At 40.9% G+C, this 14,806-nt stretch overlaps 1 protein-coding gene across 2 annotated transcripts in view; it reads left to right on the forward strand.

The window, feature by feature from the left end:
• Positions 1-14,806, forward strand: part of Prkg1 (protein kinase cGMP-dependent 1) — a 1,198,874-nt gene that overhangs the window by 83,319 nt on the left and 1,100,749 nt on the right. The window contains exon 1 of one of the 2 annotated variants that reach the window (XM_052187287.1): positions 12,275-13,200. The exons of the other annotated variant lie outside the window; for it this stretch is intronic. Within the exon in view, the coding sequence (XP_052043247.1) occupies positions 12,890-13,200 (311 nt within the window). The 5' untranslated portion in view covers positions 12,275-12,889. Of the gene's footprint in view, positions 1-12,274; positions 13,201-14,806 lie in introns of those variants that run through there. 2 annotated transcript variants of the gene reach the window in all.

Here is a 14,806-nt window from a genome sequence, read left to right on the forward strand (position 1 = left end):
AGAGAGCTCTCAAGAGGGAGAACAGAAGAATGGAATTGTCAAGTTACTGACTCAAAAGATTGCAGGTGATGACTGAGACTGGATTTGAAGGGAAAAGAGGTAGAAAAGAAGTTTCTCAGGGAGGAAAAGAATCACCATAAAAAATCTGACAGAATTGTTAAGATGACGTTGCTTGGTTTTTAGACATTTGAAGATTAAAAGGGTCAATATAAGGATTATATAATTAACTATTAACCATTTAGTTATTAGTTCTATTCTCAACACAGTGTCATTTTAAATGGATGGAATCTGATGATGCTTCAATGGCAGTAAGAATAACATGCTCTTGTTTTTGTCTGGTGACATTAGCTCTGGTTATCTATTGGGTAAATTGTAGATGTAGGAGGAGATGTTGCTACCTGGAAATAGTGTTGGTGGGACCAGGACTTGATGCTCTGATCCCATATACTAAGATATGCATAGAGAATACATGAGAAATCTCATAATCAGGAGAGATACTTAGATCTTGTATTAAGTGGTCTGGCTTTCCTTAGGATGTTTGAATATTATGAAAACTAAGGAGTCCAATAAACTTTGAAAAATATTTTAATTTTACAGAACTTATTATAGGAAAGCATACTCATACAGACTTCATTAAAGTAAAACTTAGTCATAAAAACATTGCACAGCTAAATTAACAAGACCCAAGTTTATAACACTCAATGAACTGTTTTGCAGTTACACCCGGCACAGAGGGGGGGATGGAGGCTACGAAGCTTCACGTTAGATCTGAAATACATTTTCACTGTCTTCAGTTTGGTGTACCACTTTGAATATCATTTTCATATATTTAAATTATTATTCTTTAAAAAAAAATCAGTGATCCACAAATCGTCATATGATTGCAGGGACTCAAACAAGTCACAGCATTTGAATTCTAGGAGTAGGATGCTACAGTCCATTTCCTGTAAGTTTGAAACAAACTCGTTTCACCCTCTTTAAGCCTTTAAGTATCTATAGGGGTTTCTAACCTCACTTCAGAACACATTGTTCCCAGATAAGAGACCCAGGAACCTTTCACTTCAGAATAGGCTTAAAAGCGCTAGAGCTGGGCAGATATCAACCCTCTGTGCTCTTTCCTCTACTTTCCTGTGGCGATCCCTGAGACATCCATTGCCGTGTTCAGCCTGGGCTGCTCCCACTCCATCAGGCCAGACCTCATGGTCATGTGCTCATCGTCCAGGCTACCCGACGGTGTGGTGTCCTCTTCCTTATTCCTCCTTGTTCTCCTCCTGATGCCTACCTCAGACCCCAAGCCCGGAACTGAAGCTCTGCCTTCCTCTCTTCTGCCTAGGCACAGGCTGTCAAAAAGTTTACTAACCAATCAGGGATAACTTGGTTTACACAACAAAGGCTGGTGTCCATGGGAATCCTCTCATCTTGGGGCAACCAGATTTTGGGATACAGTAGTTACTATCTGACTACATAGCAGTACCAGACCAACCCCTACAGGGGTGGCTACTATCTTTAAAAATCTTTGCCCAGGAGGGTGAAGTATAAATAAATTGTGCTCATCTGCCTGCTTTGACAACAGAGAGGTCTTTTTTTCCCTCCACATGTGGTGGGTGTGCCTGCCAAGCACACTCCAGGACACGGATAGGACATATCCTGCATCTTTTCTCATCATATGGAGCCACAGAAAGTTTTCTGTTTTAGAAAATTAAGTCGATATCCCAAAGAACTTTAAACTATATTTTATTTTCTATCACAGATTGAAGGGCTCTAAATTGACCCCAACAACTTTCAGTTACTGAGAGACATAAGGTAGGATTTTCATGTGAACCATATCAATTTTCTGTGTGTGGTAACATCAGGAAGGTCCAAGTAAAAGATCAGTATCACTTTACAAACACTGCAGACTACAAATAATCCCATGACTTCACAAATGGAATTGTAGGGAATTAAAAGGACTTAGTCACAGAGTGAAGAGAACATATACAGAATAGGAAAACGTCATTGCCAGCTACACACTAGGCCAGTGAATATCTAGGACATATGGAGAACTACAAAAACATTCTCACACCAAAACCCAGTCGATAAATAACGCTTGTGAGCAGACAGATAAATCACAAAAGAAGAAATATAAATGTACTTGGAAATCATCAACACCCTTAGGCATCAGAAAGATGCAAATCAAACTGTCTGAAGATTCTTTTTTATGCCAGTCAGAAAGGCTACTATAGAACAAAGCAAATAACAAGGAATACTGGCATATGGAGGAAAAGTGTTAACTAGTCACTGTTGGTGGGGGTGTAAATGTGTACAATCACTGTGAAAATAACTGTGGATGGTTCTCAAAAAAAAAAAACCCTCAGAATATAACTACCACATGGTTCAGTTATACCACCAACTCAGTATATACCCAAAGTATTCTAAATCTTCATAGCATACAGACACTTGAACATCCATGTGTATAGGTGTATCTTCAAGATAGCCAGGGAATGGAACCAACTTAGATGATAGCCCATTAACAGGCAAGGTAAAAGAAGAATGGAATTTCATTAACAGAGTAAATAAGCAAATGCAGTACATATACATAATTGAATTTTATGTAGCAAAAACTTATATCATGACATCTGTAGAAAAATAGAACTATAAATTGCTGTGTAAATAAAATAGTCCACACTAAGAAAGACAAATACTAGATGAGTTTTCATATGTGGAACCTATACTTTAATATATATAGTATATACTATATATTGTATATCTAATATATATACATATACTTCAATATAAGTCTAAACCTACATTTTAATAAACATATTATATAAAACATAAATATATGTATTATATAATCTATGTATATATACAATATATGTATGTATTGCATACATGCTCATACAAACTTTTGTGTGTGTGTGAGAGAGAGAGAAAGAGAGACAGACAGACAGAGAGATTAAACTAGGAAGCAGATTATAGAGAAAGGAAAAGATCTTAAATTAGGTGATAGAAACAGAATAATGGTATACATATGACAAGAAATTCGAAAGCTGCACTAACAGAAAGGTCAGGACCAGCTGCAGAGGGACAGACAGCGTGGGGATCAGACAGACAGACAGACAGTAGTGAATAAAGGAAATGGGTGAGAACAATGTAGAATGAATCACATACATTTATAAAATCACCACAGCAAAGCTCATCACTTTGGATGGTAACCTAAAATATTAATAGATAAATATGACAAACTAGCATATTTTCCTCTGATAAAGCACCAGAAAATGATGGTTAGACACCCTTATAACACTAATGATAAATTGACGGGTACCAAAAATCAAAAAATATAGAAAACAAGAGACACTACATGTCTCAATGTGCTAAAATAATATACAGAAATGCATAAAATAAGGCAAATAAGAGATTTGTAAAAATTTGGTGGAAGAAAGGACATCTTTGATGAGTGTGTGAGCATTCAGAGTTGAAAAGGCAGCATATTCATGCCAGCTGTGGTGGCCTTGCATGCAACCTTAACTGCAAATGTGCAGGCAGAAACATGAAGTGTTTGAGCACAGTTTTGTCTACATAGTGGTTTCCATAGTGGTCAGCATACTTCAAATAATATTTAAAATTTAATTATTTTCAGTTACCAAGGTCATCACTAAGCTCACTTGCAAGAAATGGGAATAAATATGTAATTAAAATTTAAGTACTTTCTCAAAACATCAAAAATAAACCCCGAAAATGTGCCTAGAACTGGGAGACGAGTTCTAGACCTAGCTCCTTCTTGGGTGAGGTGTCTAATTGTCTTCCCTTTGGATTTTCCCAGAATACAAACTGGAATGGTGAGTTCCACAATCCTGATGCTTATTCTAGATTAAAAATCCCATGGTGAACATTAATAAAGACTGAAGACCTCCCACTGCCCTGCTTTTTCCTTCAAGAAGGAGGGGCTTCCAATCCCAGCAGATGTTGTGGACATTTTTGTTTTAACTTTGAGGATGTGTCTTGCCGAGGATACACTGTCACTGTGCCCTGGAGCCTCCTGCCTTTGCCTCCTGGTTTTGTGACTGGACTTGTGTGTGTGTGTGTGTGTGTGTGTGTATGAATGTGTTGCCTGTGTGTGGTCTTAAAAGTCAGTAAATGCAATCCGAGAGTGAATACAGAATACTGTTAAATCAGGCATTGGCCTGCCTTCTGTGAGGTTCCTCCTGCTGCCCACAGAGGCAGGTTATTATCAGTGGAGAGTTGAAGATGCACACATTTCTCCAAGTTCTTTACTTTCCTAGCGAACAATGCTTACTGTTATCATTACACAAGTAAAATGTTTTGAAGCATTGTTCCCTGTCGGTGTTTCCACTTAAAACAGGCGGGCTGTCAACCCTGATGTGTTCCTAAGGAAGACTGAATTTTGCCTTTTTTATGCTCTGTATGGAAAACTTGTATGAATTTTCCACATTAACTCCCTAAGTCTGATCTTTGAGGGAAACAGTCTTATATAATGAAGTGATTCAAGGCAGACACTGAATATACTACAAAAATATATAAGAATGTAAAAGTCTTGATTTGATATTTATTCTTTGGGCACATTGAAGCCAGCTGTTTGGGGGTACTCTCTGTGTGGGAGGGGGTGTATCCATGTGCCTGTGTGTATGGGTGAATGTACGTTTGGGTGTGGGTGTGTGTGCTTGCACGTGGAGGCTAGAATTTGAGGAGTATCTTCCTCTATTGCAGGGGTTCTCAACCTTCCTAAGACTGTGACCCTTTAATATAGTTCCTCATGTCCCCCAACCATAAAATTATTTTTGTTGCTATTTCATAACTGTCACTTTGCTGCTGTTATGAATTATAATGTAAATATCTGTATATTCTCATGGTCGTAGAAGACCTCTATGGAAGGGTAGTTTGCTCCTCCCCAAGGTGTCACAGCCCACAGGTTAAGGGCTCTATTGTTCTCTACATTAAGTTTTAGAGACATTCTGATTCATTGAACCCAAGACTCACAGATTCGGTAAAGATTGTGCAAGAGCAATTGAATAGCAATTCTTAGTAATCCTCCTGTCCCCACTTCTGGCACAGGGATGACAGGGGTGACAGGCCTGCATAGCTTTGCAGGGCACTTGATACAGATTCGAGAGATCAAAATTCGTATCTCCACGCTTGTCTCAAAAGCACTTCAATAAGTGAGCCACGTCTCCACGCCTGGCTTTAGTAGATGTTTACACATTGGTCTCTTACATCTGAGACACTGATATTTAAAGCATTCTTCCTGTGCCAGATTAAATGTCTGTGCTTTGCCAAAATTAAGTTCCCAAGATTCAAACTCGACTAGAAAGGGTTTAGTGAATATTTTCTACATGTATAGTTACAGAAGGTAACTGATAATTTTATGGTTGCTTAAGATACGTTGCAAATTTGCGCATTTTATGAGACATAGCCCGGGGCTTCCACCTTGTTCCAAGGGTGATGTTCTCATAGGCATCAAGGAACCTATCTTGGCTCTGAAAGGAATGACATCTTTTTTTTTTTTTTTTTTTTTTTTTTTTTTTTTTTTTTTTTTTTAGCTTACTCCTTCATTTGCTTCTCAGTAGAAAGATGAGTTTATGAACATCCACCTCAGGTGACTGTATGAAAGTCACAATGTAAGTTTCTTTAATCTGAAGTGAAGGGACACTTGCCTGCCTGTGAAGTTAATGAGAGTGGAGAGAGCTGTGGACTTACCTACTAAGGTTGTTTTGTCTGGATCTGCTCTTCTTCCAATTGCCTTTCCACAATGACTTCAAATCCTCTCTTGTTTAATGCAGTCATTCAGCTTACTGATCTAGTATTAATTCTCCAGCCTATTTTGTTTCCTAGTGGTCATCTTCAGTCCTTTCCTACCTTAAAAATGGCAATGGGTTCAGTAGCAAAAAGTAGATTTTCTTTAAATGTAGACTGACCACAGATCTAGAAGGATAGCCAATTCCTACCAGCTAGGATGGGCTATTTAAACCAAAATGAAAGCAATTTTCAAAGGGAAAATACCAACAATAGAGTTACGATTTTCCAGGCAACATAATACTAAAGCTGCTTTCTTAAAAATTTAAATAAAAAATGTTTTGTTGTTGTTGTTTTTGGTGGTGGTGGTTTTTGTTTGTGTTTTTGTTTTTTGACACAGGGTTTACACACAGGGTGTGTAGCCCTGGCTGTTCTAGAACTCGCTCTGTAGATCAGGCTGGCCTTGACTTCAGGAGATCCACCTGCTTCTGTCTCCTGAGTTCTGGGGTCAAAAGCATGTACCACAATCATCTGACCACAAAAACAATTTATTGAGCAATGTGATATAATTTAGAGTTATGTCAAACAGTGAGTGAAAACCAAAGAAGCTTCTCTTTGTTTTCATATTCCTTACATGTTACTTTTTGAGGTTCAGGGACAATAAATCAGTACTGTAGGTATTCTTAGAGTTTTGAAAAATTACAATACTTTAAACACACTTCTAACAGCCCCTGCAGTCATAATTTGACCACGTAAACCTCTTATTTAAAGAATTAAACAGTCTAAGGTCACCAGCACTTACAAAGTACTAAATCCCACAGGGATGTTCAATGAAAAACACAATTTAAAGTTCACATTTTCCAGTGGAGTAATAGACCTTTGTAAAGCCACAGGTGCATTGCCTACTAAGGGCTGGCAGCTAATGTTCTGGAATATTATGTGGAAAATCTTGATGTATTAGATTAGGAAATGATGTGGGTTTCCTATGTCAGAACCACTGAGATGGAATGAAGAAAGCATAGCTCATTAATAGCGAATGGGAGATCCTTGGGTGCTGCATGCTCATGTGTGTGCCTGCTGGACTTGAAGTGCAGGGGAAAGGGGCTGGGAGAAGGCTCAGAGGGAGGGTTAGAGCACTTGCTCTTGCAGAGGATATCCTCTTGGTTCTCAGCTCCCACACACATCAGCACTCCAGTCCCAAGGGATCTGATGCCATTGTAAATGCATGTAGCACTCTACATGCATGCAGGCAAAATACTCAAGAACAGAAAAAAAAAAAGAAATTTCATTTCATTAAACAAAATCTGAAAAAATATAAAAAGCGTATTTCTGCGAATGAAGCCTATGTTTTGGAGATCATTTCCCTATTGTAGCTCAGGTTAGATCCTTGTGCCTTATCTGCCAAGTGCTGGGATTGCAAGCATGGTAGCATAATAAAGCCTTTTAAATTTTATTTTATGATTTTTAAAATTTGCATTTGTGAAGAATATCTCCATCTTTCTCTTCTTAAAACCTTTTCATTCCAGCATTAGAAATGGGCAGCTTACTAATGAGTGGTGCCTGGATTTTAAAAGGACTGCCTTAGCCTAAGGCCCAACAATGACGTACCACCATTTTGAGCCATGGACTGTGAGAACAGTCTATAGCAAACGTAAGACATGACGGCAATTCAGTATTAAGTGCTAAGCACAGTAGCAGTTTCAGTGCACCGCACTGTAGCTTTCCAAGTTGCTGGAACAAGTTTTTATCATCAATGTTTTTTTTCTCTTTCCTATGGGTAACTTACCATGGAAGTAACATGACTTTGCAACACTACAGTTGTTGCTTATACCCATTAAATGTTTACTTAAATTTTATGTCAAATTTCATTTCATTTTATTTTATGTGTGTGGGTGTTTTGTATGTGTGTATGTATATATGCATGTATGTATGTATGTATTCATGTATGTACATGCATGTACATGTACTGTGTGCATGCCTGGTACTGATGGAGGCTAGATGAAGGCGTGGGTCATTGTGTTCCACCATGTGGATGCTGAAAATCAAACTCATATTCTCTGGAAGAGCTTCACCTCAGAGTCATCTCCCTAGCTCCTAAATGTAGATTATTTATAATTAAATCTCCCTCCCCAAATGCAATCATAAGGCTAATTTAATTCTATGAGTGAGTAAAACATTAAGTGCTCAAATTATTGTGTTTCATTTATAAGAAACCATTGCTAATTGTTTATAAAAGAAAAAAAACAAAGAGATTCTTGAATCCTTTTCCAGTTATCCAAAGCATAATTGAAAATGATGTTGCCTTATCCATCTGTTTTTGCAGTCCAAGACCATGCCATGTTTGCACTACAGTATGGTACATGGAGTTAGGATGATTGTTTTTTTTTTTTTTTTAACATTTTCACATAAAAAATGCCTAAGTGGGTTTTTAGTGTGCCTGCATGTGTGGATATTATCATTACAACTTTTCCTTGGCTTTACTCAGTAATGTTCAGAACAAGATTTGTAAATATCTATTAGAAAGGTGTTTGGCAATTCTGATTCAAGTAGCATTTACATTTTCTTTGTTTGCTCACAACTACTGAAAACCACTTAGGATTCTCACTTATAAAACTGGGACAGTCCTAAACAATTTTAGCATTAAAACCAGGTCAGCCCCTAAGCAAATGGTTATCAATTAGTTGCCCTAGAGCAGGATGAAATATTGCTGGAGTTGAGACTCATTTGGGAAGAAGATCTAAACATGTCTTAGTCTTGTTCTGTGAAGGTTTTCCAAACAGCATCATCTCCTCTTTCTTGTTTGGCAGAGTCAAGGCAGTCCATGTTGTTGGTATTCTCCCTTCTCTGGATTCAGAAATAAGACCACAGGTCTACTGGCAAGTCTGTCCTGCAATGGGGGGTGGGCACTTGAGTTTCATATCAAAAGATAAAGATTCGAATACAGCTTTTCCACCCATTAGATGGTCCTTCTGTGTCTCAGATTTTTCAGACATTGTTAATAAAACATATAAATAATAATATCCAGCTTTTTAGGGCTGTCATAAATATTCAAGAAAATTGTTTTTTTATTGCCATGCCTGATTATGACCAGCAACTTGAAGTAAGCTTATGTCTGTCAGCAAAGATAAGCTTCCTATGGAGAGCGTACGAAGTCTCTGTTAGTCTTAGCTACCTCACAGACTCCTGCAGAGGATGGCTTCCATCAGCAGGAGTGATCGACTACACTCTGTTTTTCCTATTTAAGGTGTATCCATGTGAAATATCACTTCAGACTCAATACTCTTTTCAGGAATTGCAGCACCAGTGGGATGAACAATGGCACCTTAACACTCTCATAGTTCTTTTGATGCTAATCACACTGTTGAGTGAAGGCCTCTAACACGCTTTATTCATAAAAAATATAGCCACTATCGTAAGTAAACTACTGAATTGACTATTTCATTAAGGGATTCTAAGATTGAGATACGGTGCGTGTGGGAGCGTGTGGGAGGTTTACCCTTAATCATGAGGGTTGTATGCAAAGCTGAAGAGCACAGTGAGTTACATAGAGCTTTGCTCCAGGTACAACTAAGAGCAAGGAAGCAATGAAAGCAATGAAAGCAGCCTCTGAGCTGACTGTGGAATCTTACTTAAGGTAGCAATCCTCTACTTTCGGGATGGCATCACTATAAAAATGGATGTCTGCCACCAAGGCCTCCTTAGAGCCAGAGTCAATGGCATTCAAAGCTGCTATTCCAATCCAGATCAGTGGTCGCTACTTCCTAATGAGGAGAAAGTAGATTTTGTTTTGGAATTCTACTTTAATTCAAACAATTATGTTTGCTATGGGCTGGAGAGATCCCTCCAGCGGCTGAGATCATGCACTGCTCTTTTCGAGGACCAGAGTTCCATTCCCAATTCAAGTTTTCAGCACCTATTTACAGGGCAGCTCACAGCCTCTGAGTTCTAAGGGATTGGCCAGCCTCCTCTGAGTACTGAGAATACCTACTTTCCTGTTATCTGCATCCACAGGCACACAAACACATGTACATAATTTTAAAAATAAATATTTTAAATGGTTTACCATAGAAGCAAAGGAAAAAAATAATTTGCCCATTGAAAAATAATTTCAGGATCTTATTTCTTTCAAATACAATTGATTTCCAGCAGTGGTCAAGAATTCTTAAGGAAATGGAGCAGGGGCGGATCTGTGAGAGAGGAGAGGGAGTGAGAAGAGGGGGGAGGGGAAACTAGCTGGGATGTAATATGTGAGAATAGAATAAATAAAATAAAATATGCCCCCCCCAAACCTTATCCCTTACTGTCTAAACAACCAGTCAAAACTATGTTTGAAAAATTATTTAAAACATGTATTTGAGGGCAAGGGTCTTAGTGGTAAAGATAAATGCTAAGCCTGAGGGACAGAGCCAGTTCTCCAGGACGGTGGAAGGAGAGAAATGGCATCTGTGAGTGGCCCATCCCTTGACTATCACGCGTGCACCATGGTATGTGCAACCCTGCCCCCAATCAGTGTATACAATGCATAATATTTATCTTTAGTTTATTAGTTAAAGAAGAAATCCAAGAATTCTACGTTTTGCAGAAAGTTATAAAGCTCTTGGAAGGAATTCAACATTCTGTAATATAGGCTAACATAACAACCTACTCTTATTTGAAATGACCTAGAACACCTTTTACAATGTAAGTCATTTGCAGAAGTCAGCCCTTTCAACCTTGGCTTTCTTTGTGTTTCTTGCAGCAGAGTCCTGATTCTTAAAGTTGGATCCACCACAGAGCACCTTTTGAATTTTGAGGAGACTGTAACTTGCATTCATGTTATAGCTTGTGAGTGGGTCCCTCACTTAAGTACAGTTTAGTACTGAAAAGCCTCCAGCTTGATAACAATCGTGAATATGTGGCTGAAGTGCTGTTCCAAACATAGTTTTGTGGGGTGGAGAATCATTTTACCCCTTTTCTTCTTCCCTCCTTCTCTTTCTTGTAGACAAGCTTTATACAAGCAATATATTTTGTATCTTCTGCTGGGCGACATTAAGTAAGCTCACTTACTGTCTTAAGAGAGACTAAAAACAAAGTCTCTTATCCATTGCTTATGATATATGTTTAGATGTAAACTCCTGGCTTTGTAGACTCCAAGAATAAATCCATAAGAAAAAAATAGCATTAAACATTTTTTTTTCCCAGAGAAGTTGAGAATTCCCACAGGTTAACTGAAGTTCTGGAGCTTTGCCCGAGAGGAGGAAACTGTCCCAGAGGGAAGATGTTCTAGGATGCAATCAGTCACACAAAGTCACACACTACTGCTAAAGTTGACATTTAAGAGAAAAAACAGCAATTCAGAACTATTATTTACTGCTATCTTTTGAAAATAGTTCCTGACCTGTGGACTTTTTATATTGCATTCTGTAGAAAACTCAAAGCTCTCAAACCAAGAACCATACTTGAAATTAAGAGAGAAAGAAAGGGTTTGTTAATATATTAGTAGCTAGTAGGCGTTCTCTCTCCAGCTTTCTTAGATCAGATAAAAAATGCTGTGTATTTAAGAAAATAAATGAGCAACTTAAAAATAAAGAGGTTTGTGTCCTTGGCATATGTGAGATTCCAGGCAGTAGTCCTGTATTGCAATTTAGTTTTTAATATGTTTTCTATCTGTTTTGTTTAAGTGTTAAAGGGTGAGTAGGTAGAAAGCTGAGAATGTGGAAGAATTGTAGCTTAAAGCTTCCTAATTTTTTTTAAAAAAAGCTGTAAGTTTGGAAGAACCGGTGAAGGTTTAGTTAACTATTAGGCACTTATGTAAGCATTAAGTAAATATTTTGGGGATTCTAAATAAGTGCATCCAAGATGAGAGACCAATTCTTGGACTGACAGAATGCCACCTTCTTGCTAGCAGTTTAGCCCACACTGAGCGGTTCTGGTTGGGTAGAGAGCTAGAGCTAGAGTAGTGGGTGGGACAGTGCGATTACAGCTCCTGCACTTTTCCCATCCTTTGTCGATTTTACCTCTTCCTCAAAGTTGGAGAAATCTTCTCAGTGACTGCTCTGGCTGTCACGGAAGTAACGTTGAAGGGGTATGGTTCCGTTTCTGTAAGAATGTTTTGGAACTCCGCTGTGGTTTTAAGCCCCCACCCACTTCACCAAATCCAGCGAATGGAAGAAGCCAGGCCTCTAGCGAACCATTCCGCAATTGATGCTCCCACAAATGGGAGGGACCAGGGAGCAGCTGAGAGGCCTTCTCCGGCCCAAATTCGTTTAGGGTTTTAGCTTTTGCCCCTAGAAAAATTCATTGATTTGAGTTTGGCAAGCAAGAACAGGAAAAATTAGGAGAGTGGAAAGGCTTGGGGGCAGGGGGTCAGATAACCCATCCCTAACCTTCCCCAAAGGCATCCGGATATCTGGGGAATCCCTCCCAGGTACTGGAAGCTCTCACCTTTGGAGAGGCAAGTTTCTTTGCAAGCCCTAGACACCTGTGTGAGGCGCTCCCCGTGGGAAAGGTGCTGTGGGGGACGCAAGAGCTCAGCCACACTGTTTTCCTCGGTGAGGCTGCGGTCACAATCCCTCCAGAAGTCAAAGCTGTTAGAATGAGCTGTCTGCTCGGTCTTCCTTGGTCGCCAGGAACCTAGCCCCACATTCTGGAGCCCAGAGCCCGCTGATGCCTCTCCAGTTTGCTCCGGGCCCTCTCCCTCCCACCTCTCCACCTCGGAGCGCTCCAGCCTCGCTCCGCCCGCACAGCCCCAGCGCCCCCGAGCTTTATCAGGCTCCTCACACACATCGCTGGCTTCCTTTGGCACCCGGCGTTGGTGACCCTAGCTGAGCAGCCACCGCCTCCGAGCCCAGTCTCCCTCCTCCCACTCGTGGGTCACCGCGCCTCCGGGCTTTGCTCCCTAAAGCGCCTCGGCGCCCACCGCCTTTCAGGTTCATCCTGGGCTGGACCTGTTTTGCTCATCCCTAAACCCGGAGAAGTGGAATCTGCACACTGAAACTCTCGGTGGCTGGAGCGGCGGACTGGGCATGCTCAGAAGCCAGGCTTGGCTTTGGTCTCAAGTCGAGGGAAGCTTTTGCACTCGCGAGGCAGCGGCGACTTTAGGGAAAGTTGATCCGAGAGGGGAGGAAGCCCCAAGACGCGGAGCAGCGGCAGGAAGGAGCCCCCGGCAGCCCGGAGGAGCATGGGCACCCTGCGGGATTTACAGTATGCGCTCCAGGAGAAGATCGAGGAGCTGAGGCAGCGGGATGCTCTCATCGATGAGCTGGAGCTGGAGTTGGATCAGAAGGACGAACTGATCCAGAAGCTGCAGAACGAACTGGACAAGTACCGCTCGGTAATCCGGCCGGCCACCCAGCAGGCGCAGAAGCAGAGCGCCAGCACCTTGCAGGGTGAACCGCGCACCAAGCGCCAGGCGATCTCCGCGGAGCCCACCGCCTTCGACATCCAGGATCTCAGCCACGTGACCCTGCCCTTCTACCCCAAGAGCCCACAGTAAGCAGGGTTACGCGCCCGGGTCCATGTGGCGCCCAGGCGGTGGGAAGCTGCGGGTCTCTGTATTGTCTGTCGGCCCCTGCCCCTCCCGCTTGCCATGTCTGTCCTCATCCTCAGAAATGTCTCATTTTCACGGCACTTCTTGAGGGGCTGTGCACGTTTCTCAGGGCCAGACTCCCTGCACATCCGTTGCCTTCGTGTCTTTGTCAGATGCCAAGGTATTTTTAAAAAATACATATACGTTCATATATGCCACCTACTGTACATAGAGTTTGGACGCGCCCCAGGTGTGTGTCTGACCGTGTGTGTGAGTGGCTGTTGAACAGAGGAATCAGAAACCCCTTCTTCCCCAAAGCCCCAGCCAACCTGGCCAGGCGGAAAATCCTAACTGCAGGCTCATCAGACTGAAATGAAATGCGTTGATATTACCCTGACTCCACACTCTTGTGGCTCTCCTGGATTTTTCTACATGCCGCCGGCGCTTCATGCTGGTACCGTTCAAACCTGATGTTCTGTCACCACCAAAGTGTAAAAGAATAAGAAAATATACATATAAAACCGAAGAATTTTTAAAATTTTCCTGAGTTGGATGACATTTACGATCCATAAATGGAAACCTAGTCTGTTGATTTTTTTTGGAAAAAAAATGTTTTCATAATATCAAAGAGAATATTACTCGTTTTCCTAAAAGAATTTTCACATGGTTACCAATGAACACTTTCATCCCCCCCCCTCCCTGAGGGTTTGTATATTTTTCAGGGACAGTGTAGTCAAGCACATGCTATTTCCAGTGTGGCCCATGCTGTGTCTCATGCTCAGGTCTCCAGCCACTGTGCTGCTGTTCTTGCCTGTTAGAGAGCAGTGTAGTTCTGGTGTCAGTAGGATTCATAACTTGGATGGGGACACTGAATGAAACTTGTTACACAACACTCAAGCCCAGAGTCCATATGGAGAGTGAACAGCAGGAACAGGACAGTAACAGAAGCAGAACACCATCTGAATGGCATTTTAATTAATAGTAATGACATAATTGGTAAAGCAGAGGATTCTGTTGTCCTGCTCTTAACTACATAACACGGCTGGATGACACGTGTTACATAATAACAGGAGGTCCCTGGGAACCCTTTACTTCATAAACACAGGGGATTCATAAGAAGACAAAGTAAATGCTTGATTATCGCCATTTATATTTCTTGGACGGGAGGGCTCAGGAGTCCATATTACATGCACTTTTGAAAACTTACAAGTCAAATCTATACATGCCGGCCCTTCCCACCCCATGAGTCATTTACAGGCTTAGTTGAAGAAGGAGTTTGGATTCTGTGGAGTAGGGGAGAGTTGATAAGGCAAAATATTTCTGAGATTTCGGCCTTACCACGTTACCATGATTGATGAGCTGATTTCAATTTGTCTTAGAAACCTGAGTGAGCTGAATCCGTTGGAGTTTTCTTTGGTAAATTAATTTGCAGTCCCTGGCATGTTCGCCTGCTTCAGCTAACAAGGTACATGGCCATCTCTCCTGGGCCAAGTTTTGCATAATGAAAATATAACTCGGAGGTAGCTCTTTGTATCTTTAACTCTTCTATAGGATTGTCACAAAGTCTGC

Source organism: Apodemus sylvaticus, chromosome 1 (genome assembly GCF_947179515.1).
Source record: "Apodemus sylvaticus chromosome 1, mApoSyl1.1, whole genome shotgun sequence".
NCBI classification, from domain to species: Eukaryota; Metazoa; Chordata; class Mammalia; order Rodentia; family Muridae; genus Apodemus; species Apodemus sylvaticus.